The sequence below is a fragment of the Nanorana parkeri genome, unplaced genomic scaffold, assembly GCF_000935625.1.
Source record: "Nanorana parkeri isolate BGI_ZX_2015 unplaced genomic scaffold, ASM93562v1 scaffold2277, whole genome shotgun sequence".
Taxonomy (NCBI): domain Eukaryota; kingdom Metazoa; phylum Chordata; class Amphibia; order Anura; family Dicroglossidae; genus Nanorana; species Nanorana parkeri.
In genome coordinates this window covers 131,810-159,273 of record NW_017308545.1, presented here as the reverse complement: position 1 = coordinate 159,273, position 27,464 = coordinate 131,810, and the positions used below count along the sequence as shown (strand labels likewise).

The window sequence follows — 27,464 nt, the reverse complement described above, 5'->3', positions numbered from 1 at the left end:
AGCTTCCAGGCACTGAAGAAAGAGAGCAAAAGGACTTGAGCTGTACAGCGCTCCAGACACATAACTCGCCCCTCTTCACTATCCTCCATTCAGAAAATGCCTTGTATTTTTTTTTAAACTCAGAGGTGATTGGAGGAGAAATTATGTCATATCCCTACCCCCACCTCTCTACAGAATGCCTTGTATTCTATGAAAAATAAAGCATTTTATGTATGGGCAATAGTAAGGAGGGGCAGGTAATGTGACTGTAGTGCTCGAGTAGCATCTCTGTCTCCCCTTAATACCCAAAAGCTCAGCGTTATGTCCTGCAGATGGTATACTGCAAGGCAAGATTTGTATACTTTGTAACAGCCCTCTACACAAAACATACAGCTTTTTAATGATAATGTATACACACAATTTAGCCCAGAGTGTGGCTTTAACCACTTGAATACCAGGTGTTTAGACCCCTTCCTGGCCAGGCCATTTTTCAGTATTCAGCGCTGCGGTACTTTGACTGACATTTATTCCGTCATGCAACGCTGTACTGAAATTCATTTTATACCATTTTTTTGGGACAGATAGAGCTTTCTTTTGGTGGTATTTACTTTTTACTATATTTAGGAAAAATTACTGAAAATTTTGAAAAAAAAAGTTTTTATACCTTATGTTAGAAAACATTTATTATTACCCCAATTTTTTTGGTAAAATATAAAAGACGGGGTCACATAGGGTAAATAGACACCAAACATGTCAAGCTTAACAATTGCGCGCACCAGCGAAATCGCAAAAAACTACCATACCCAAAATTGACCATAGGCGACGCTTTCAAAGTTTTTACAGCTCATCAGTTTAGTGTTACCAGTGATTGATAGGGGACTGGAGGGAGATCGTGTACCGACCTCCCTCTGATCCCCTGTCAGAGAGGCACTATACTGGTCCTGGGCTTGCACCAGGCACAGCGGAGCCCGGGACCAGCGTGACAACGGGAGGGGAGGCCGTGGAGGGGGACACGGGCCGGCAGCTTATGCAAGTGATCCGCCGGCTCTATAGCCGGCGGATCGCTTGTATGTTAACAGGCATCGCTGCCGGTTTTTAAATGTTGTGTTTTTCCAGCTCGCACCCGCCGCCCCCGAGTGGGCGGGGCTAACAGGCCTGTTACATCAGGATAGCTCCCGGCCGGCCGTTTTTATATTGTAACATGTGTGGCCAGCTTCATGCTTCAAAACAACTGGAAAAATACAATATTGTAAAACAAAAGTAGCTCCTCTCAGTGTAACACATCCTTACACAGTGTATGGTAAATCGTTTGTTTAAATTATTTTCAATGTTCATGCGATGGCCACATCTGTATACTTTTCGAGTTAGAATGTAGCTCCTCCAATGGCATCTCTGACCCAGGTCAGATACTTGTTTGTCAGCCGAGTGTACACTCCAGGGAATTTGGGATTTCCACATTTCTTAGGCCCAAATGAGACAATGGCTGTGAACTTTTTGTCGCAGATCAATGGCCCACCGGCGTCACCCTGAAAAGGATCACAAAATAGTGAATGTTAATTCATAAAAATATACATTACTGAGATTTATTATCTCAACTAACTGTAACAAAATGCATCAAGACACATGTAGATAATCTAGTGGTACAACCAATATCTGCTTTCACTGCCAAAGCTGTTTGGGAGTTTCGCTAACACTACATCTGAGAGGATCCAGCTTCGCTTCTGGGACACAGCTAATGTTACAAGGGAGAAAACCAAACACTCACCTTGCTGTGTCTTAGAGTGGAAATGACTGGGTCCAAGTTTGAAAGCGTGATTACAAGCCCAAGTGTCACTAACCAAAAGCCTTCGTTTTAACTCCATTTGGTGAGTACCCACCCAAGAGGGGCTGTTGGACCACCGCTAAGAAATATATACCATCAACAATTATTTTTCCTCTGCACACGTTTTCGACGTTTTTTTTCTCACTGAACACTGTACTCCGATTTTTTTGTGTGGATCGTTTATATATCGTTATATATTGGATGGTTTTTACACAGTGGTTAAATTCCTTTACTGTTTTAATCACTATCTTGTTTTTCACAGTATAATTGAATTATTAATATATATTTTTTTCTTTTGTTTCATGATCCCATGTAAGATTTCTTTCGAATTGTTTAGTATTGGGTTTAGGCCAGATCGCTTAAACACTAATTTCACTTTATTACATGGTTGCACCAAGTTTCATACCACTTACACCTTTAGCGCTTTGATACATATTTCTTGACCGCTAAACAAGTTATGTGTTGGAGACGTGTCTCCTTCTAGGAGATTACTACAAGATAGACATGTGCGATTCATTTCGGAAAGATTCGTTATTTGGACCAATTTTTGGAAATCCATACATTCGGATTTATCAGAATTTCTGAATGGCAGAAATGACGAATACAAACGGATAAGAATTTCCGATAACTAAAATTTCGTATGCATCTGAATTTCTTTCCCGAGTGAAGTTTTATTGTCGTAAGAATCAACTTTAAAAAAATCCAAATTTTCGTTAGCGGTGTGCATACATTTTCGTTACGAAGTTAACGAAAATTTGGATTTCATCCAAATCCAGAAATGAATTGACTTTCGGACCCGAATCCCAAAAAATGAAATAATGAAAAATCCAAATGAAAACGAAACAAAACAAATTATTTGCTGGCACACATGTCTACTAGAAGATACTGACCCACAAAAGGGAAAGTTCTTTAGCCTTTGGGAGGCACCTGTTGCTGCCCCAATCTCTTAGAGAGAGATGGTGAGTGACTGTAGGAGAAGTTAACAAGTCACTTTCTTACCTCTCCTTTCTTAGGTTCTGCCGCCATGGTACCACTTACAGACCTGACTTTGGTTTATACACAACTTGGTCCCTACATAACCAAAGGTCTGTGGGGAACACAGAAAGTATTTGAAGATGATCTACAAAAAGAAGAGTACTGTAGCCTTGGGAAGGCACCTGCTGTTGCCCCCCACTTAGAGAGGGATGGTGAGTAAGTGTGGGAGCAGTTAACACAGAAACTTTCTCACCTCTCCTCTCTTAGGCTGGGCACACACCTTACAACCATCGCAAGACTTTTGTCTTGCGATGGTTGTAAGGTACTTCAAAAAACGTACGATCTGCCTATGTTGCATAGACAGATCGTACTTGCGATGATCGCAAGCCACGCCCCCTGAGGGACGGGCTTCCGATTACCGCAATGCCGAACGGGCAGTGTGCGCCTGCGCACACCGGCCCGTACGGCTGTTATCGCACGGACATGCCACAAACCCGCCAAACATCGTACGATGCTCGGCGGGTTTTCGAACATGTCCGTAAGTTTAAAGTCGTGCGACCTTACAGTAGTAGAGGTCGCACGGCTTCCACACACCTTACGATCATCGTACGATCGCGGGATTTCCCGCGATTATCGTACGATAATCGTAAGGTGTGTGGGGACCCTTAGAATCTGCTGCCAAGGTACCACTTACAGACCTTGGTCCCTATGGAACCAAAGGTCTGTGAGTTTGCTTTAGACTAGCACAGTCTCTGGGAACAAAGAAGGTATTTGAAGTTAGAAGGTAGTTTGGATTTTCAGACTGCAAGTTTAAAGTGTATGTATAGCAAAACGTTTTTTACTTTGCATAGAGTAGGTTAGTTTATTATTTTTCTGTCTGAGCACTATCGTGGACATTTCCTTTCATTTCCTGTCCCAATGATGCCAGAGGAACTAAGAGGAAATACCCCAAAATGAATCAAGGGAATTCACCTATAAGACAGTTGTCCCCAGAATAGTGACCTCGTTGGACAATTTCCATTTACCTCTTCTGAGGTCAACACTAAAATGATTGGATTTCCCTAAATTTTCTCTACTGGTGAGAAATTGTAATAAGGACACAGACAGCATTAAAAAACTTGCCTTCCCCACTCTATCCAAAACAAAACAAAAAAAGATTTTGCCAAGAGAGCCTCAATACAATCCTTGATGTGCCTGGAAAGCTGCAGCCAAGTAAATGGACTGGATCAACTACATTCAGAATAAATAGCATTATACCATATTTCGTATGACTGTCTAAATTCCAGAGAGACTCCAAGTAACTTTCGTACGACTGACAAATTATCACCTGACAAATGTCATACGAAATTTCGTTTGATTTTAACATTCGATTTTGGAATGAATGGAGTTTCCTCAAAGGAAAGCCACATTCACTTTTAGCATTTAATTCCTTTGAGAAAAAATTTCCAACCTGCTCCTTCAAGTTTTTCCGTCACTATGGTTGAAATCGATCATTGATTTGACCCCATCAACTAATAGAAGGTGGAAAGAAAGCTCTTTTGTATGACATTTTTTTCAAATATCCTAAGCAGTCTATGGCCAGCTTTACAGAAAGACTGCTAGGACTGCCCATATTTTTTATAGGGATACAAAGAAAAGAAAAGAGTAGAGAATGTACAGCCCAGGGTGCACAATGAAGCAGTGTGGAATAGGGATCATGCAGCTCAGTGTACAGAATGAAGCAATGTGGAATAGGGAACATACAGCACAGTATGCAGAATGAGGCACTATGGAATAGAGAACGTTCAGTCCAGTGTTCAGAATAAGGCTGTGTGGAATAGGGAACATAAAGTCCAGTGTGCAGAATTAGTGTGTGGAATAGGGTATGCATGCAGTCAGCAAAATAAGGTGGTGTGGAATACCCGACATACATCATACTGTGCAGAATGAAGTGGTATAAAATAGGGAACATACAGCATGGTGTGCAAAATGAGGAGGTATAAAATAGGGAACATACAGAACAGCATACAGAATAAGGAGGCATGGATGTACAACGCAGCATGCAGATTGGGGTGGAGTAGAATAGGGAACGTATGCTTTTAAAAATAGTTCAGAAATCAGGACCTATTATATTCACGTGATCAGGCTGCTTGACAGTGAAAATGAATTGGCTGCCAAATGCATTAACGCACATACATGATTGTATGCATGAGACTTTATAGTTAAATACAAATTCCTACATCTAAAATGACACAGGGTAAGCAATGAACAAACAATGGAGAAGAGAGCATTGAGGAACTAGTCTTTGTACTAACCAACTATATTCAAAGAGGTAAACATTGCAAATGAAGTCTATCTAACCTCTACCTAACCACTGAACTATCACTTTTTGAAACAACTAATTCCCACACATCTACCACCTTATATATTACTTGCCTCTCCCTTTTAGATTGCAAGCTCTCACGGGCAGGGCCCTCCTAACCATCTTGTTTTGTAACTGTAATGTCTTCCTTATATTGTAAAGTGCTGTGCAAACTGTTGGTCCTATATACATCCTGTTTAACATTAATAATATTAATAGTAATACTAATATCACTTTAAGATAATTGTCAGGATTGAAAAACAGTCAGTATTTCTAGGGTACCTTCACTACTTACTTAGAGAGCTCCACTAAAGAATCTTAGGGAAAAAGGTCAGTGGTTAGGTCTGACATTTTATTTTTTTGCTACTAGATTTTAATTTCAAGCCAACATTGATGTTAGGGGTGTCTGGTGCACATCATCATAGGTAGATAGATGTCACCAGCACAACAAGAGTATTGTAATCCAAAGTGCTTGTTTATTTAAAACTTAAACGAACCCATCACACTCCTGATCGAATATAAACCCTTTGGAGTTGGGTGGGTACAAAAAGTGACTATGGATGCCTCTGTGAATCAGTAAATGAATGTAGAAAAGGTCACTCGCATTCCAAATTAATTTTCAGTCAATGTTTATTGACCTCTCATCGTGTCACATTGTCAAGCGATGTTTTGGAACCACGCATTTCAGGCAAACAACAAACACTTGAAACGGTTAGAAAAAAAAGTTTCGGTTTTCGGCCGGAGGACACAGGAGGCCCGGCCTCTTGTGACAGCTGAAAGCTGTCTCTGCCCCCACACCGCCACTCTCCTGATCTGTCACAGGAGGCTGAGCGGGGCGGTGCGGGAGGAGAGCTCAGCCTCCAGTGACAACACTGACAGCTGTCTGCGCCCCCCCACCACCGCTCTCCTTATCTGTCACAGGAGGCTGAGCGTTGTGGGAGGAGAGACGACTGCTACTTACCTTGCTCTCCTCCCCCGCACGTCTTGGCCAGACGTCGCCTACTGACGCGCAGGTTTATACGCGCAAGCCGATTGGCTGAAGATGAAATTTTTCATCTCGGCACGCTCAGCTACGCAAGCTCTCGCAAGCTGACGAGAAAATTACATGACACACTGCTCGCGGAGGCAGTGCGCTGCTTCGCATGCAGTGTGTCACAGCCTTTACTCTGAACTCTATGGGCTGCTCTGTCAGTGACAGTACTGCGGAGTATTTACCGCATACATTATATAGCCACACACTTGAAATCCAATTCTTCTAGTTCCAGCTGCAGAACCCGGTCCTGTCTTTGCCTATAGCAGTGGTTCTCAACCTGTGGGGTCGCTGTGTGATTTCTGCTGTGCTAGGTGAGAGTCGTCCTCAGCCCCCTCCTAGCGCAGCAGTGTCAGTTCTCCCGCCACGCCGCCAGATGTCACTGCAGCAGCCGCGTCATCCCTAAATTTTACCGTTGGGGGTCCCCACAACTTGGCAAATGTTACCAAGGGGTCCCTGCCCTAGAAATGTTGAGAACCACTGCCTTACAGGATCACCAAATGTTCATTTTATGAAACAATTGTGAAATGAAAACTGTGAAAAATGAATTGTTAATAAAATGAACATTTGGTGATCCTGTAAGGATTCTTCGGTGTGCTTGTGACTTCCTTCACAACGATTTCTGCATACAGTGGTGCCATCCGCACTCATTACAAGCACCCTCCCCAGCTATTGGGGTATCCGGTAAGGAGTGCAGCAAGACTTGCAAAGCAGCCTGCAGCACAGAGCCTGCAGAGCCACCTTAGAGCCTACACAGCCCACCAAGAACCTTGAACAGTCCACCATAGAACCTGCAGAGCCCACCTGAGAGTCCGCACAGACCATAGAACTTGCACAGCCACCTGAGAGCCCGCACAGCCCACCATAGACCCTGCACAGCCCCCCTGAGAGTCCGCACAGACCAAGATAGAACCTGCACAGCCCAACTGAGAGTCCACACAGCCCACCACAGAACCTGCACAGTCCACCATAGAACCTGAGAGTCCGCACAGTCCACCATAGAACTTGCACAGCCACCTGAGAGTATGTACAGCCCACCATGCAAACTGCACAGCTCACTATAGAAGCTGCACAGCCCAGCATAGACCCCTCATAACAGGGGCCGACTGGCAACTTTTAGCCCAGGGGGCAAGTACAACCCAGAGGCCCATGGTGCAGCAACTTTGCCCCCCTCCCTCTCTGCTTCTTCCCCCACCTTCTCCCTGCCCCTGTCTGCCACTTTTGCCATTCATGTAACGGTAGTGTGAATGGTCGGGTGATGCGAGGACTCCTAGTAAGTCCATGAAAGGAACGACTGGCTAGGGGATAGTGCGCTCCTCCCACTGTGCTCCCTACATGGTTCTGGCCTTACTCCACTCCATGTCCAGTACTTAGGCACTCTCACCCACTGTAGACTGCCGCTGGCTGTCCATGCTTCTGGGCTGTGAGCTGTGGAAGGATAGTGGGGGGGCCGGACAGTGTGAAAGTCAGAGTTCTATAATTTTTCTCGATCCTATAAATTTTCTCGACTGTGTCACTTTCAGTGAGGCCGAGTCAGCTTAATCAGCTGTTTTCATGACCCCCTTTCTTCATGACATGCGCACCTGGAAGAGATGCGGTCGAGAAATTTATCGGTTGAGGAAACTTAAAGCACACTGGTAGTGGAGGGATACCTCATCAGTGCTGTGCGTGTGTACGACTGCTGCGACACTGGTAGTTCTGCCACGGACTCCAAGCTGTAGAGGCACTACAAATCTCAGCACATTATACAACAATGTAGAATAATACCACCAGCTATAGAGGACTATAAATCTCAGAAATACATTATACAGCATTGCAGAATGGCATTGGCTATAGAAAACTACAATTCCCAGCAATACCATTATACAGCAATGCAGAACAGCATCAGCTATAGAGAACTACAAATCTCAGCAATACATATTACAGCATTGCAGAATAATATGAAGCTACACACTCTGTTGCTCTGGGTTCGCCGCCCGATGTCTCCAGGGTCTCAGGAGGGTTGTGCGGGCTCTCACCAGGGGTCCAGAGAGTTTCACGGGTGCGTGTGGGTGCAGCAGAAGCGGCTCCCTAACTAGGCTCTCAGGTGGCCAATGCGGACTGGCAGGTGGTCAGTGCGGGCTCTCTGCTGGTCAGTGCGGGATCTGTGGTTGCCAGTAGGGGCTCCCTAATAATTAGTGGCGGCTCTGTGGTAGCTCCCAGGTGGGTAGTGTAGGGTTCCCTGGTGGTTAGTGGGGGGCTCTGTGGTGGCCAGTGGAGGCTCCCTGGTGGTTAGTGGGGGATCCCTGGTGTAGGGTGACCATTTATCTAGAGCTGCAGCTAATGATTATTTTCAAAATCAATTAGTTAGCCGAATCGAATTATTGAGTTTGATTAACAGGTTCATCTGGATTTTAAAAATGGCTCCAGTGATGGACTACTAGTTTGTATTGAGATTGTAGTCCCATCACATGAGCAAGCTTGGAGCGGTGGAAGAAAAAAAAAGTGTGGTGTGCAATATAGTGAAATGGAAAGTGTAAAATTATACAGCAATCAATGCAGAATGGCACCGGCTATAGAGGACTACAAATCCCAGCAATAGTACATTATACAGCGCAATGCAGAATAGCTCCAGCAATAGTACATTATAGCTGGCGGTATTCTGCATTGCGCTGTATAATGTACTATTGCTGGGATTTGTTGTACTCCTCTATAGCTGGTGGTATTCCGCATTGCGCTGTATAATATATTATTACTGGGATTAGTAGTCCTCCATACAGCGCAATGCAGAATACCACCAGCTATAGAGAAGTACAACAAATCCCAGCAATAGTACATTATACATACAGTGTATAATGTATTGCTTGGATTTGTATTCCTATGTATAATATAAAGCACAATGTACCATCAGCTATAGAGGAATACAAATCCCAGCAATACATTATAGAGCACCATGTGGGTGGGAAGTGCAGGCTTACCTGAGCAGTCTTCCAGCAACTTGCTTTTGAGATCGGGACTGTCTGTCGGCGGCTGTCATCCCCCCACACCTGCTCCTCCTTACTTCTCCCCGCATCCCTGTGCCGATCATGGATCAGCGGTGAGTGTGATGCGGGGAGGAGGTGTGGAGCGTGAATGCAGGCGGGCGTGTCTAGCAGCGGCAAGCGTGAGGAGGGGAGGAGGTGCGGCGTGGATGGAGGCGGGTGGGTCTAGCAGCGGCAAGTGTGAGGCGGGGAGGAGGTGCGGCACGCAGCGTGTGTGGAGCCGTGAACAGGGCCAACTAATCGAAAGCCGATAATCGATGATTGAAAACATGGAGAACTTTTTCAACCATCGATTATAATCGACTTGGTCGATTAGTTGTTGCAGCTCTACATTCATCCCCGATTTCTGGGGACAGTCCCCAGATTGAGGAGACCGTCCCCTGACAAACTATGTCCCCGGGAACAAAAAATAAAACTTTTTTTTTTTTTAATACTCACCTGATCCCTGGATGCACCAAAATGTGCAGCCTCCCGTCTCCCACGATGTGAAGATACGCTATTAGCGTAGCGAGGAAGCTGGATGAGCATTTTTTAAAGCCACCGCTACGCTAATAGCATATCTTCTCAGAAGCTGCACACAGCACGCAGGCTTCTGACAGCGTGGGAGACGGGAGGCTGCACTGGGCGGTGGATCAGGTGAGTATTAAAAAAAAAGAAAATGTTTTATTTTATGTTCCTTTGCTGTGGCCGCAACTGCAGTGGCTCCCTCCCTCCGCCGACTCTCTGCCACATGCACCCGGCCAGCCAGCCTGCCCACATCAGATGCGGCTCTGTACTCAGCGGCCGCTCGCTCCTCAAGGCTGACCTCAGTGCCTGATGCAGCCAGCCAGATCACATATTGATGCAAGTGGTGCAAATGGCGGAGGAGGGAGGGAGCCACTGCACCGGCGGCTTCTTTTAGCGGGGGCCAGTGACGGGCCCCCTGACGGCCGCGGGCAGGGGCCATTTTTAAAGGCAGCAGAGAGGCCCGGGGGACAATTGCCACCCTGCCCCCTGGCCCAGTCCACCCCTGCCTCATAACCACCTGGGATTCTGAACAGCCCACCTGCATAGCCACCTGAGAGTCTGTACAGCCCACCATAGAACCTGCACAGTCCACTATAGAACCTGCACAGCCCACCATAGACCCCGCATAACCACCTGGGATGCCACACAGCCCACCATAGACCCTGCATAGCCAACTGAGAGTCTGCCCAGCCCACCACAGACCCCACACAGCCCAACTGAGAGTCCACACAGCCTACCGTAGACCCCTTATAACCCACCTGAGCGTCAACACAGCCCACTATAGAACATGAAAGCCCACCTGAGATTCTGCACAGCCTCCTGAGACCCCACACAGCCCTCCTGAGCCCCCACATAGCCATCTGAAATCTGGTATTATTCGGCATTGCTGTATAATGTATTGCTGGGATTTGTATTCCTCTATAGCTGGTGGTATTCTGCACTGCTCTATAATGTATTGCTAATATTTGTAGTCCCCCAACAACTTGGAGTCGATGGCAGGAGCGCAGAGTTTGCAGCTGGGACTAGGCCCTGGCACTTCACCAATGTCCTAAATGATTCAACTGTATTGTTTTAGAAAAACTGTCACACGACACTGAGAAAAAAGTATTGGTAATTGGTATTGGTGAGCACTTAAGGAAAAATATCGGTACTCGTACACGGTCTGAAGAAATGGTATTGTGCATCCCTAGTGACAACACTGGAGCACTGGAAAAGAGCTGTCACGCTATAACAGGAAGTGTATAAACAAAGACTTTCATGGCAGGATCACCAGGTATTATTTTAGAAAAGATTTCGGATTCTTACCTGGCAAGTGTCATCTTTACGCTTTTTAAGTGGTCCTGCGCATATCATACTGCTGGTTATTATCACTTTTGGCTTAGCCTTGCTGTAAGCTTTGTTGCAGACTTTATTGTCTACAATGGTCAGATTGACCTCACGAAGGACATCTGAATCTTTGTTGCTTTTCACATCAGTGACCCCCCACCCTGCAGTGCTGCACTGGGCTTTGGGCTTCACATTCTCTTCTTGATTTGGTAGTGGCAGGATTGTCACAAACTTATTTAACGTGGCATTTTTCTCCAGCTGTAAACAAAATAAAAACATTTACTGTTTTTGTTTTCTTAATATTTTGTATTCAAGAAATTTTAGGAGAAAGTTTAGTGAACTAATATCTTAACCACATATTAGGGGCGAATACCCACTAGGTTTCTCATAAGAAATTACAGTTCACACAGTTAAAGCAAAACCAGAGCATTAAAAATATATATTATATATAGAACCCCCCCCCCTCCTTAGTGTGTGTGTCACCATAATTATCAAAATGACGGGGACTACATTCCTTTGTCCCTCGCAATTAACATATACATAGCTTTTGTTTAAAGCAAAAAAATAACAAAAACAATCATTATAGCCCATTAAATGATAAGATAAAAAACAGCTTTAATTGCAATATTCACTTTCAATATGAAGCACTCCCCCCGCAGTACTTCTTTTATGCCACTTGATGATCATCGGTCAGCATCAATCAACTTACATTCTTTGAGCCCAAAGTGTCCTGGACCTTTCTTTGCCTGTAATTGCACAGTGAAAGGCAGACAGTAATGAGCTCATCTCTCTGTCACTCTGCTCGCTCCTTCTATCAGCATGCTTCTCTTCAGCACATGGACTGATTGGTTACTTCTGCCGATTCTTCTCACACTTCAGCCCTGCTGTACAGTGACTGCAAAGAGGCTGATACCTGGTCATATTCAGGTACTTATACTGCTTGCATTTAACCAAATATATTTTATGTGGTATTCATGATTAAAGAGCTGCATTAATTTGAATTTATTAAATCTGTCTAGAGTTTAAATAGAGGACTCATTAAATAGTTCTTGCCGTTCCCCTTTTATAGGAAGCCCTTACTGTTTGTTTCTGAGCATGCTAAGCACAAAACCAGATCTGTGCCAGTATGCTCAGTTTCCTTTCCTGCTTCCTCTCTGAGACATAGATGATGTTGTGTTGAGATAAAACGTGCCTGTAGTCCCCTGGTCAGTCTGTGATGTCACACACTGCCACACCGCCCTCAAAGCCTGTCCTGCCTAATTACCAGCGGCTCTTAGCAGTAGCAGTCTCCACCCACACAGCATCAAGTTAAGGGAGGAAACAGGGAATAGCAGTTAAAGGAGAACTATGAGATGAGTGATTTTCACTCACCTCATAATCTGAGCCAACCTGTGACAATTAAACTGTCACAGGTCGGCTCAGTAGATCGGGAAGTGAGCGAACACAAACCGTTGCTCGCTCACTTCTCGATCTATCCCTGCGGAGAGCCGTGACTGTCACTCACGGCTCCGTGCAGGGATTCCCCCCTCCCCTGTCCGCCTGACGGGGTGGAACAGACCGGGGAGGGGGCGGGCACAGCTGGCTCTGCCTCTGGATAGGCAGAGCCAGGTGTCAATCCAGCAGCTGGGTGGATCTCGACAGCAATGTCGGGATCCGTTCCGGCTGCGGCGTCTCAGCTACAGCTCGTGGTATACTGAGCTTTGGGTCACGGGAGAACGCTAGTTTGCGTTCTCCCGTGACCCTTAGGAGAACTATGGGGAAAAGCCCTGACCCCATAGTTCTCCTTTAAGTGAGCGCCACTGACAAAATAAGATAAAGATATTTGCATTTTTTTTATTTAAAGTGACACTAAACTTGGGAGTTAAAGTGCATTCAAATACCTCAACTAGTACAAGAAATTTACCTTATTTGTGTATCACTCGGCTGTAGATCCTCAAATCATCTCTGAATTGGTGGTGACATTGTCCTTTCTTCTGCAGGGTGGCTACTTTTGTTCCCCATGGTCCTGTGTGTGTTGTAAAGTAATCATCACTCCTAACTTGCTCCCCTGATGGACTACAATCTCAATACAAATTAGTAAACTAAATATGAGATTGTAGTCCAGAGTGAGCGTGACTACTTTACAAACACACACAGAGACCATGGGGAACAACAGTAGCCCCCCTCCAGAAGGAAGGACAGTGTCAGCACCAATTCAGAGATGATTTGAGGATCTACAGCCGAGTGATACACAAATAAGATACATTTCTGTTAATAGCAAGGTTCGCCACCACTGCCCTAGTACTTGCGGTTCTTGTGTGTGGACAATGAGAAGGTCTAGCCCGGTCTTTGGGATGGCAGAGGGCAGCCTCTGTGGATTGGTCGGTTGCTGGGTCCCTGTAAGGCCCCGTTCACATGTAGCGACATACCTTTGCAGCGGCCGGGATAGCGCGACTTTCGGGGCGACGATCCAGCCACGGTAGCGCGACCTTCTCAGTCGGGCTCTATAGAAAAAAAGCAAAATCCGCCAAAAAAAGGGTCCTGTAGAAGCGACTTGCGACCGCGACGAGCGACATGGAGCTAAGACAGCTCCATTGACTATCATTAGCCGGCGACTTCTCGCGATATCGCGCGGTGATAAGTCGCTACATGTGAATGGGGCCTAAAGCAGTCTCAGCCCCAATCTCTCTAGCTGTGTCAGTAGCAAGGTCTGTATCCCACAGAGTCACTCGCTCGACGTTCCACAATGATAGAACGCCGAGTGAGTGACTCACCTGTGTTCTTGAGGAGGCGCCGCGATCAGTGGGAGGAGTCGGGTGTGACGTCATGGGCGGGATGGTGCGCCGCGGGCATGGTGCTCCGGCCCGGGTAGGTCTGTGACAGGGGGGAAGAAAGGAAGAAATAAAGGAACCAAACTACAAAGCTACTAATTTATCAATTGTTATCTCTCGTCTTGACTATTGCAACTCCCTCCTCATTGGGCTACCTCTACACAGGCTATCCCCCCTTCAGTCTATCATGAATGCTGCTGCTAGACTAATCCACCTAGCCAACCACCCAGTTTGTGCAACCCCCTTCTGCCAATCCCTCCACAGGCTTCCACTCGCCCAAAGAAGAGACTCAAAATATTTACAACCACTTACAAAGCCATCCACAACTCTGCCCCTAACATCTCCCACTTATTCAAAATGTCACCAAAAAAGACCTCTCCGCTCCTCCCAAGACCTCCTGTTTTCTTGCTCCCTCGTCAACTTCTTACATACTCACCTCCAGGACTTCTACAGAGCCTCTCCCATCTTCTGGAACTTCCTATCCCAGACTCTTCATCAATAAGCTACTCTGTCTGCCTTCTTCTATTGTAAAGTGCTGCAAAAACTGTTGGCACCATATAAATCCTGTATATAATAATATGAATCATAATCTAGCAAGCACTGTTGTTCCTTCTGCCAGCCCTTATGTCACTGGAGGCCCAGGGCACAGGGGTGACCTAGGGACCAGCCGGTGGAAACAGGGCACTTAGCAGGGGACCACTGACCAGGTGTCTGACACTCTTATTCTACAAGCTCCATAGTTAGGTAAGGCATATCTTCTTTACAGGAGGAGTTTTTTTCTCAACTTTTAATTTTGTGACAGGGTCGCCTTAAAAAACTACAACATTGAGAATGATTAATTCCAGTAATGGGCACATTTTGCTAATACATACGATTATTTTATTTCTTCGTTTCTACTTCTCTCCCTTACTTCTTGCATCAAACATGTAACGTTTGTGCTGTTTGTATGCATTTTGTATAGAAATACAGTTGTTAAATATTTTATATGTAGGCCCCATTCACATCTGAGTGTGAGCATAACCAAGCGATTTAGAAGGTTTTTTGCTTATGAACACATTTTTTTGTGCAGTTTTATACAGTACAGGAGCAGAATTGTGTATTTTTGGCACCATAGACTTTAAATGGGAGCGCTCAAAAACATGCATGAACACCCGTTTTTCAAGTGTTTTCCAGGCGCTTGCTTAAAAGTCTATGGGAACAGAAGCGCTTCATTGTGCACCAAAATAAGCTAATGTACTTTTCTGAGCTTCAAGCTACAAGTGACAAGTGACACATTGCTCAGATATAAAATGGTGCTATTTATGTGATTCTTCTTGCTGAGCGTTAAAGTGCTTCAGCAAATGTGCTTCAATACACTCAGTTATGAATAAGGTCTTATTGTCTCTCTTGGCTATGTGTCTTATAAGCTGCAATATAAAATACTTACAAGGTACAATGAGCAGCAGTTATCACCCAGTTGGCTTTAATAAGGGCCCCTCCACATGCTCTTTCTCCATGCTTCAGAAAAACCATGTAAGGTCTAGAGTGACGAACAGCCTCCTTGCCTCCAATTATTTCCACACAAACATCTGCAGATTAAAGTACAATATAGCTTTTAAAGAGCAATTCCAGGCATTATGTGCAAGCATTCAGCAAGCTGCTAATGCAACATAGTAAATACAGCTAAAGTCCAAAGTTCATTAAAGCTAAAAAAAATCTGTGTTAATTCCCTGCAGAATAAAATGCACACAGCTCCACAGAGGGTAGTTGATGTGTACTTCCTGAAGACTCTGATACTGAACTTCCCATATCTCTCTGCTTCCTTCAGAGACAGGAGGGGCGGCAGACAAGGAGGGAGTTCAAGCATCACCATCAGGTGTTTTTCAGGATCACCATTTCATAGAAGAAAAAGAGTGGAGTGAACCTGTGCACAGTTCAGAGCAGTGCTATGTGTTGTACCCTGAAAGACTTAATTTGTGAGTTCAATTTATAATTTTAATAGAAATCATGTGGATATCTTCATATTGTGATAGAAAAAGATGAATATGCGGTAACACTCTGGACACAATCAGAACTGGAATATTATTGTTTCAACATTGTTTAAATATTCCCCTGCAACTGGTCAGTGGTCAAGTAACATTTGTTGCAACTTGTGACCTAAACATTTCTTTTGCGCCTTAGGCCCCATGCACATGGCCCTTCTGGATCTGAACACAGGTGTATTGTTTTTAATGAAGCTATGCACACAGGTGTGCAAACATGCTCTGCATTCAGATCCATAACACAAAATCAAAAAATCTGCGTCCATGGACATAAATCTAACGAATATTCATGTGTAAACACATTTTTATGTGTAAGTGTGTAAATTAAGTCCAAATAAGAAAATAACATTGAAAGCAGAAATGAGTGGAATAAGACATTTATGCAGTTAAAAACATACGTGACTATCTGTTTAAAAGCAAGCATTTTACCGATCGTTACCCAGAAATTTTTTGGCCCATTAAAAAATGGCTATATGATCAGTACATTTCTTAGAGCCTTGTGCATGCAGCCTAAAACAAGCTACAATCAGGATCTATACAATAAAATACATATAGGCTATGAGGAATTTTATGCTGGTCCATAGATGCAATAGTCATATGAAATACCAAGTACAGTATAATAAGAGTAACAGTGTTCTGTGCAAATATTCGCAAAAATCGTAAGTAAACACAAACAGTCACAAAGTCTCTCTATTCAAGTGTCAAAGTAAAGTTCATAAGATACATTTCCTGAAAATCACGCCAAAACTTCCCACTCAGAAAGTGTACTGTATAAACAGCTACCGTTCCCTGCTGGGCTTTCGGTGGTGTAAATGTTAATATGATCAGGGCCGGTGCAAGACTATTTTGCGCCCGAGGCAAGACCAGCTACTTGAACTCCCCCCGCCCCCCCCCCACGGTACAACCCCCAATCCCCCCCCCCTATGCAGCCCCATTCTCCTGCAGGCTAGCTTCTGCAGGTGACAGGTGGATGTAATTGTATTTGAAATAGCCAATAGCAGACTGGCTATTGAAACCTCACCCACTGAACAGAGTAGTTCCGCTCTTCTGCTCAGTCTGCAGGTGCAATAACCACTGTTACTGAAAAAAGAAAGTTACCAGAGACCAGACCCAATCATTCATAAGCACTATTTCCCGGTATTAAACAGTAATATTGGAAACATTAAAATAACAGAGAAGTGGAAAGTATATCGTATACTGAACATATAGTCAATTGACAGTTTTGGAAGAGGAATATATTCTAAATCAGCTTTTCTCGAGCCTTTTCTTTAGTCATGGCACCCTTTAAAAGTATACAAAATCTTGAGGCACCCCAGTCTAAAATGTCATAGATTTAAAGGGGGACCCTACGCAAAAATACACAAAAGAGTAAGTTTCTCTCTTCACACTGAACTGGCCCACTTAAATCAAGATTTCCACTCCTTTACATCAGTCACCCTTTGTATCAGTAGCCCCCTTCACAACAGGAGCACCGCTTTCACATCAGAAGCCCCACTTTCATATCAAAGTTCCGCTTTTACATTAGGAGTTCACATTAGGAGTTCACCTTTCAAATCCGAGTTCCACTTTTACATTAGGAGCTCCATCCACATCCACATTCTAACTCTTCCCCACACTACTACAAATATCAAACGTTGTCAAAAGTGCTTTTAGTGCCAATTTCAATTTGCTTCTTCTCTTGGTGACCATTTTGCTACTCAGGGCAAAGTAATATATTCACTGGATTGCGTCCCCCCTCCACTGCCAGTAGTACTGTCCTACACTCTGTAGTATTAATGAGCCCTGTGAAATGCCATGTAGTTCTGCATAAGCATGTGGCTCTCTTCTCTTCTCCCACATTAACGCATTGGGCACTTCAGCAGCCACTGACCAGGCTTGAGTGCTGCCACATGGTCGAAGAAAGAGAGTCCATAGCTAATGGAAGCTACAAGCAGCAGGCCTGGAACTTACACAGTGTTTTTTTTGTGTTTTTTTGTAAGGGATGGGCTATCATGCGACCCTCTTAGATAGACCTGATTGTCAAAGTATAGTGTTCCAATAAATAAAATAGCTTTTAACACTTCCCATTCTATTCAAATTTCCACTTGGAAATTGGAGTTTGCTAATCCACCATGGCAAGTACCAGAACAGCAACCTGCCTCCATAAAAAGCAGCACAATCGTTACACCAAATTCCTTCTGATGCAAGGATTTTCCCCTCTGATTACTGTTAGCAATCTACATTAGCCTTAGTGTGCTTGGCATGATTGTGGTAAACACATTAACTGTAAACCTTTGGCTAGAGTAGGGAAGGGTTAATACCCCTTCCAGGTAACATTTTTGCTAACTGTGTACCACTGAGGAAATTTCCCTTCACTTCTTGTCCCAGAAACCCAATAGGAAGTTAGAGGAAATCTTTCAAAGTGAGAGCAATTTCCCTCTTAAACAGTGGTCCCCGAAACAGGTATCCCCATTTCGTTCTGGGAACAACTCTAAAGTTTTAAATATCGCCTCACTCTTTCTCAGTTAAAATGGTCACTAGTACAAACTAGATAGGTGACTTTCCCAATGGGGACACAGACAGCTATAAAAACTTGACAAAAAGTCTAATCTTTCTCCACACTATCACAAACGACAAAAAATGGTTTCACCTAAAGATACAATTTAAGAGTCAATGATTGAAGCAAATCATTTAGTGATCACTTTAAAGCACTGCAAAACTTGTAGCACTATATAAATAAGTAATAGAATTAAGATAGTATGGAGGGTAGGCTATCATACAACTGACTTCTAGTCCAGTAATCCTAGAAAAGAATGCCACTGATAGCCTAACGCAACATAGTACAAACCTGACATATGCAGATTATAAAAAGATATAATACTCTAATTGCATGGCTCCCAAGGTATATGACCTTTTTCATTAAAAAAAATATGAGGATGGCATAAGTAGTCCTTTCAGATTGTTTTAGGTTTAATGGTACTGTCAGACAACCACAGATGAAAGAAATCATCTTGATGACAAGTATATGCAATCTGTACTTACAGCCACTGATATGCAGGAGGAAAGACACAGCTGAGAGTAAGTAGATATGCCTCATTGTTAGGAATCACTGTAGCAATCTTGAGCTTTCGCACTACAGCCAGAGACTGACTAGATATTTATATATGTGAACAGGTGATGTGGTTTGACTTCTGAGAAATGTTCTACCTCACATGAGGCTTTTTCATTCTATTTTAGTGGTTAGAGACCACCACTGTCTATCACTGTTCAAGGGGAAATAATGATTAACACAGTCATAATACAATTCACAAGAAACACATTTTCATAATTATTTTCTGAAGTATGAAAAAAAGCCAGAGATGGATGCTGGGTGGGCGAACAATTTATTGGCCTACAAAGCAACACTTAAAAAATCAGTCCATCCAAAACCGTTCAGTTTTGGATAGATGTATTCAGCCTTAGGCCCCGTTCACATTGAGCGATTTATCGCGCGATTTTTGTAGCGATATCGCTCATATTTCCGCACTATATCGCTCTATGTAGCTTCACCAATACATTTCAATGTAGCTGTTCACATCTCGTCGCTCAATGTCGCTCAATATCGCTCAATATCGCTTGTAGCTCGTCGCTGGTAGCTTGTCGCTTCTACATGAACCTTTTTTAGAGCGATTTTGAGCGATATTGCTCCTGATTGCATACAGCCCAATAGGAAGAAGTCGCGCGACACGTCGCTCAATGTCGCTCGTCGCTCAATGTCGCTCAAAGTAGCGCGATTTCCATGTCGCTCAGTGTGAATGGGGTCTTATATTGCACTTGCAGGCCTCTTCCAACCTGACATGGCAGTTGCGAGAGGGTCTCATATTCTCTGTTAGAGTTCTCCTTTTTTTTACATTATGTTGAACTTAGGAGGAGGTTTATGACTTTAGGGTGGTTGATGGCAAAATGAGCTCTTGGCACAGGAGCGCCAGGAATACAGTGGAAGGCACTAAGTAACTCACAGCACCAAATTGTATTCATCAGTTTTGGCTGAAATTCCATCCCTGTTTAATAAACTCAATCATTTTATGTGCTGACAAAAATGCAGCGTGCTTTTGACATCATTTTGAGAGGCTTCTGAGATCATTCAGAAATCATTAACAGGTGCTTTTGACTGAAGTTAGTGACATTAAAGTCAAAATTCCCCTCCCAGTGCTGCTTTAAGGACTTCCCCTAAATGATGCCTCTTGTTCCAATCATCTTCTTCTTTCCAGTAGTTTTCAGGAGTCTCTCCAGCTCTGGTGCCAGTCTCTGATCCAGCGCTGACTGCTGTGTCTTCTGTGTATCACGGCGTCTGTCCGCGTGCACGCTGCCCTGTGTGTATCTCACTTTTCCCGGCTGAAGATCTCTACTGTGCATGCGCCAACCCCCGTTTCACTGCTGCTCCAGAATCTTCAGGTCTTCAGACGCGAGAGAGCTGCTGAGGCACAGGTAAGTTTTATCTATTTGGTAACTCTTTTTTAATGCTTTTGCATATATCTACTGCTTGCCAGCAGTAGATATGTGCAAAAAAACCCACTGTCGCTTTAATTCTACTTCAACCTCCTTCTGCTTTAAGCAGTCTTTACATTTCTATAGACTTGTATGGGGAGAGAAGCAGTTTTGAAACAAGCAAAAGCCCATTGACAAAGGCCTTAAGAAGAAAGGGTCAGCAAAGCTAACGTCTATGTTTATGTTAGTGCTGCTTTTTATTTTAAAACATGTATTCTTTTCTTTATTTTTATTAACACATAACAAAAAATTTGCCTGCAGTAATGTTAACAGGGTTATTCACAAAAGGATGAAGAGTTTGGAGAAGGCCGGAGAAGTGAACAATCTATGACATAGCTGAACTGGAAATTGAGCTGAAATGGAGAATTTTTCCAAATCAGCTTTTGTATGTTGTCCTAGATTGTTCACTTCTCCTGACCTCTCCAAACACTTCACCCTTTTGTGAATAACCCTGTAAATGTTATACATTTTCTAGAATTTCAACACAACATACCATCATTTTTTCTAAATATAGAGGAGTAAAGATTAGAAGTGGTCCTTGGAGGTCCAGACAAAAATTCAGTTAGCTGCAAAATGGTATCCCACCTAATTTCCCAACCTTAGACAAAAGTTACCACCTAAGCATGAGGGCCGGTGCACACCTAGGCGATTTATCGTGCTGTTTTAGTCGTGCGATATCGTGCAAAACACAGAGTGGCATTGAAATCAGTTGAGGCTGCTCACACCTTTGCGGTTTATCGTGCGACCGAAATCGCCTGTCGTGCGAAAAGGAGCAGGAGCTATTTTCGGGCGGTTGTCGCACGGTTTGGGTCCCATAGACATCTCTATACATTGAAAAACACACGAAAATCGCACGGTTTACAATGAACAGTCGCATGATCGAAAATGCGCGACAACTGCGCTAAAACAGCTCGGCATCTGAATCGCCTAGGTGTGAACTTAGTTCTGCCTATACTACAATTTCAGCCATGGTGCAGCATTAGGCTTGACAAAGTGTTGGTAAATAGTAACAATATCTGTCAAGTACAACATCCTTATTGCAAATACGAAAGACCTACTGAAGAGCTAAGTTTTCAATTCATATTATACCAAGCGCATGGTCAGTATGGATAAAAGTGTCCAGATCTTAGTATGATGCAACTCGCTAAAGTATTGCATGACATTGTCTACAAAAGTTATGTTGGTTTTTGGCGCTGCTAGTTCAGGGATATAATAAATATGTGAACATTTAGAGTAAGTAAATTGAACCTTCAAGCACACTTTAAAATGCAGTAGATTCAATTATTTTATCTGGAGCTAATTAAACTCTTAGAATACATATAAAATGTCCTGCAGTTTATAGTTTGCATTAATTTTACCCTGATATACTCTTCAAAGTTTACAACACTAAAGATGAAATAAAACCAGAGAGGTAAAAGAAGTTTTCTTTTATTATTTCATTTTGCTTAGGAAGAAACTACAATAGGTTTCTCTTTAAACAAAGATGTACACCCAATAACTACAATCAAAGTTTTTATATATTATTGTAGTTTAAGAAGTTGCTTTCAGTCTTTTTAAATCTCAAGCCTTCATTAAAATAATACCTGGTGATCCTGCTATATAGGCTTTTATTAGTTTAGTTTCTGTTATGGGGTGAACTGTCTCCCAACTGTGCTCCGGCGTTGTTGTTGTTACTCTGTCAAATGTTGCCTTGGTGGAAACAACAAGTGGCTATGCTGACACACATTGTGCAAGCATGGTCCACTGTTGTCACTATCAGGAAGCTGATCCAGAGTAATGATGTGCAGTTGACACTGGAATGAGTGCATGTAGACAGGAGTTTGCTGAAAGGCTGGATTGGTAGCACCAAGATTCAAAGGATAAAAATGGTGGAAGGGTAATTCATAAAAAAGCAATTTATTTATCATATACAATGCCTTAGCAAAATGTATGCCATCCAACTAGGAATTATATTTACTTGCAGGCTGGATTCACACCTAGTGCGTTGTGCTTGGGTCATGTTGAAACGCATTAAACACAATTGAGTTGATTTGTGCTGATGTGCTTTTTTAATGCACTCTGTGTTCATGTGTTTTTTTTCCACAGCAGAAGCCAAAGTGTGTTTTAATGTATTTATATGCAACATGTTCCATTTTCACCCAGAACACCTTAATGACGTGTGTTGGTGTGAACTGGGCTTATTGGAAACAATGGATTTCAGAGGGTCATTACGTTGGTCCTAGGCTGAGCCTTTGTTGAGCAATGCAGTCCAATGGATGCGCTTATGGGCCCTAAGTGACATTGTTTGTTCCTGACTCTTACTGTGTTAATAAAACTTGTGATCACTTTAATTCCACTCACTTTCACACACATGCCAATTGGGAGTATGTGTGGAGTAAAATGCTTTATTGTATTGTAGTGCTCCCCTGACATCCGCATAAGGCGGACCCCTAAAGGGTAGGGAAGGCTGCCATCTCATTCTCAGTGGTGAATCCTTAGCCAGTGAAGGAAACAATCAATAAATTGGGCACCAGTCACTTTAAGGACCTTTTCAATGCTTTATTAACAGACAGCAAAATTGGGAGAGAGGGTATAGGGCTTTAGACATCCATAGCAAAAATACACAGACTCCAGGCTTACTAATCCCTTAAGGCTTCCACAGTGCAGTAAATACTGCAGTAGAAAAGGGGCTGATATTGTTCCTGAGGTCCATATCATCTCCTAGTACCTCCAGCAGTCATAGGGCCCCTCTAGTTATCCTCCCAGTCAGTTCCAGATGCCTCCTGAGTTCACATGTGGCCTCCTCCATGCTTGAGGCCTAGTCAGCTTCTCCAATATAGTACATGCAACTCCCAGGCTATGCCCGGGGGTGGACTGAACCAGAGCACATGGCAATACCTGACTATTTATGCACTTGCCCACCACTGGCCATGACACTCCCAGTGAATGGCTGGTGAGATATAGACTCTTCTGATGCTCCCCTATTGGCTGCCCAACTCTGTGGCAAGGTCACACCCCACTCACAGAGAGGTGCAATCAGTAGCAGAACAACTAGAATTAATCAGATGATGCCAGACTACAAATAAGCTAGACTGATTACAGTACTAGCAATGCTAAATTTTAGTAGCCACTCCACTTAAGGTGGTAGGGGCTACAGTATTTTATCGTGTCAGAAACAAAAAAGCCTTTTTTTGGATCTCATGGTGTAGGTTCAAAAGGTGTCTTTACCAAATCATTTAACATGAAAAACAGATTGGTGTTGGGTTTTGCTCCTTGCTAAGTAGCAGGACTATATCCACTGTTCACTGTTCGGCTTTTCACTTCAGGCTGGTACGGCTGATGTCAGCCGTATATCGGCTGAAATAAGCCATACATCGGGTGGCTTTGCATGGCTTTGGGTCGGCCGAACATGCTCAGCATGTTCGGCTGACCCGAAGTGCAGAAGGAGTTCGACACAGCCGATCCAACATCTGGATCGGCTAAGCCGAACCTGCGGTAGGCTACTCGCTGCTGTTCGGTCTATTCTCATAGATACCGAACAGCAGTGAGTTCTACTCGGTCCCTCTGTGGGACCGAGCGGAACAGAAAAATAGTTTAAAAAGTAGAAAATAATAGATAGAAAACGATTGTACGGAGCTAGCAGTGACAGCTAGCTCCGCCCAACTGTTTTCTATTGGCCGGCGGTTCTGCTGCCGTAAAAAAAAAAAGAAAAAACATTTTCGCCATAGGAAAGCATTGCTAGATTCCTATTGGCTATTTCAATTTGCAATAGCCAATAGCAAACTAGCTAATGTACCCGCCCTCTGCTGCTGTCAATCACTAGTGGGGACCTCATGGAGAACTGCAGCAGTGGGCGGGTGCAATAGCTAATTTGCTATTGGCTATTGCAAATTGAAATAGCCAATAGGAATCTAGCAAGGCATTCCTATGGTGAAATTTTTTTTTTTATTCTGACACCATCCAACGTCTCCGTGTCAGAATAAAAAAGAAAAAGCAGTGTTTCTCCCCCAGAGCCGCCGGGAGCGGGAGACTCCCCGAGGGCCCGTGAGATTTAGGCTGTCTGATGATCAGTGTCCCTGGTTAGCTGGTAACCAGGGACGCTGATCTCTGTGCAAGTTTCAGCTTTCACCTCGGCTCAGTCGAGCCGAAGCATATGCCTTCGGCTTGACTGAGCCCCCCGGCCGACTGCGGGAGCTCGGCGGACTGCGGGAGCTGTATGGGCTATAGTGAATAGCCCGTACAGCAGCCCTTTGGTTCTACTGAACCGAAGGGGTCCTGGGGCTGAAGCTAGCCGAAGGATCAGCCGAAGCTACGGTTAGACCCTTCGGCTGCTTCGTGAATAGACCCCTTAGTCTGAGTTTACTGAAAGAAGTAGAACCTGTTAAAAGACTCTCCCAGGGAGTAATCCAATCAGAAACAGAAGAAAAAGATATTCATAACTTCTTCCTAAAACAGCCACCATACATTTCCCTTCCCATTGGTATTAAAACCATTATTCCCCCCTAGGGGTGTCATCCCTAAATCACTCAAAAAAAAAAAGAAACAAGATGAATTGGAAAGAAGAAAAAAAAAAGGTCACAGCCTCATCTCCTTCCCTCAATCCTCTCCCCTCCTCCAATGGCCATACACGTGAGCCTTACATTCCTGGTAAGCACATGGTAGTGATGTCAGACTCTATCCATGGTTTTCATGTCACCATAAATTGTGGGTACCTATCCTGGGATTGCTCTACTAATTCTTCAACCCTTCTTAAAAAATTAATGCATGATGTTAACATGTTTATATGTTTGTATTGTTATATACACTGAGCGGCCAGATTATTATGACCACTAGAAAAAATGGTACCTGCATGAATTTATAACCAGCCTTTTAGGCAGGGCGCACATTGGGAAGGCTTACAACAATACAAAACACAAAAAATTCCCCAGCTTCACCTGCCAGCTAGCCTGCAACCAAACATATTGCCCTGTCAACAGTATGCGTTAAAATCAGAGGTTTTAGTTGCACAAACATTTGGCCAAAAATATGTAGAAGCCACACCGCCGCGCCAAAGCACCTCTGCAAAGTGTGGTCCTAACTCTATGTATACGAGTCTCCAAGTGTGAGCATATTAAAGGTGCCCATACACTGCACGATTATCGTACGATAATCGTATGCGATCGGTTTTTCGTACGATAATCGAGCAGTGTGAACGGAGACTGTACTGTACGGTCGCACGTCTTCTGTCGAACCATAAAAAGGAAATAATGTCTTCCATGAGTGGGTACGCAACCAAGTGCATGTCGTGCACAATGTATGCTTTCCTTGAACATGCGTTCGAGGGGGAATACATCTGCGCTAGATGTGAGCGAGTTGCTTGTTTAGAAGCCCAGATTCTGGATCTAAGCAACAAACTGGCAACACTGAGGAGCATAACAGTCATGGAAAAGAGCCTGGACTTAACGCACCAGGCTGTGATAGAGGGGGGTCTGGATGAGGAGGGGGGGGTCGGAGGAGCACGATCCCGAGGTGGGGAGCTGGGTCACTGTAAGAAGGCGGGGGATAGGGAAGAGTGCGAGAGAGGTCAGCCCTGATCTGATTCACCCCAATAAATTTGCCAAGTTGCAGGATGTTGGGGTTATCAGTTCAGGGGGGACTCTGCTGGAGCAGGACGCCTCCGCTATCCGCAGGGGGAGTGACTGCTCTGGCGAGGATGGGAGGCGGATGGAAGGTCAGGAGAGGCAGATCCTGGTGGTTGGAGAGTCCATCATCAGGCGGACTGACAGGGTAATCTGTCATCGGAACCGTGAGCATCGAATAGTGTGCTGCTTACCGGGGGCGCGTGTTCGACACATTGCGAAATGAATTGACAGATTACTGGATGGGGTTGGGCACGACCCCGTTGTCATGGTGCACATCGGCAACCAGACTTACCCTGGTGGCAACAGGCATGTTTCTTTTTAATAGTAACATAGTAGGTTGAATAAAGACAAAGGCCCATCCAGGTCAACCTATGTTTCTTTGTGTATGCGTTTGTATGTCTGTACATATATGGCTCTAACATTCCCCATATCCTTGTATATGTTGTGAAAGAAGAAACTCATTTGTAAGTTTCTTGAATTTATCAACTCTATCAGTGGCTACGACAACCTGTGGAAGGAAATTCCACATTTTTACTATGCGAACAGGGGAAAAAAACCCTTTCGCAGTCTAAGATTCAACCCGCTCTCTTTTAACCTCTTGTTGTGTTCTCAATACAGTTCTCGGTGTAAACAACTTTTTTCTGAATATTGTTGTCCCCATTGATGATCTTTAAGAATGCAATAAGGTCCCCTCTAAATTGCCTCTCTTCTAAGGGGCATAGGTTTAATTGCTGGAGGCGGTCTTCATAACTCAGACCTTCTATCCCTTTAATTCATTTTGTTGCCCTTCTCTTAAGTCTCTTAAGCTTGAGGACATCTTTCCTGAGGGTTGGCGACCAAAACTGCACCGCCTATATGGCCTATAGTTATAGTGACTCTGCCAGTAACAGAGTTCCTGTTCAAGGGTGACATGCTCACTTGCCCTACTGTATCTGGAGAATAGAAACAAGTCAAAACTACTGAAATCTACCTCCTTCTCTTCTCCATAACATGGAGAAACAAGGTTCTGTAGTTCCCACATGTAACTAGGAACAATGCAAATGAAAGGAATGCAGCACAAGCAGAAAACACTGGAAGTTATCATCCGATAAGTCTTTTGGAAGGACCAACAGGTATTTTGTGCTCATCAAATAGCTAGAACAAGACAATTTTAATAGTATATTTAATAGACCAAAAGGGAGCAAATAGCAAAAGTTAGGATTTACATATGTTATGTAATGGTATCAGATTAAAGATCAGACCAGTGGTGATGTACAATCTCTAGTTTAATAAACAAATGAAAACCAACATAAATTACACTGGGGAAATTAAATGAACAAGGGAAGTACAGTAGAAAACATTCAGATGAACCGTGAAGGAAACAGGATTAGAAGAACAACCTAAACTATAGAGTATTTCTTCAAATGGCCACTAGATAGAAGCAAAGTTTCCGAGTTCAGTTCAGCTTATGAGAGAAAAAGGAGAGAAAGGGGGTTATTTACTAAGCTGCTGAAGGCAGCCCAATGAATAACCGAGTTCTTCTATTTA

The 27,464-nt window shown here is 43.8% G+C and overlaps 1 protein-coding gene across 1 annotated transcript; it reads right to left on the bottom strand.

The window, feature by feature from the left end:
• Nucleotides 1-1,343: 1,343 nt before the first annotated feature.
• Nucleotides 1,344-18,935, bottom strand: LOC108801281 (granzyme A-like). Its single transcript, XM_018573215.1, has 5 exons — nucleotides 18,853-18,935; nucleotides 15,237-15,378; nucleotides 13,754-13,853; nucleotides 10,980-11,258; nucleotides 1,344-1,505 (listed from the first exon to the last, which is right to left on the bottom strand). Exons 1-5 carry the CDS (start codon nucleotides 18,905-18,907, stop codon nucleotides 1,344-1,346), a joined length of 738 nt encoding a protein of 245 aa, XP_018428717.1. The 5' UTR covers nucleotides 18,908-18,935.
• Between the last annotated feature and the right edge of the window lie 8,529 nt (nucleotides 18,936-27,464).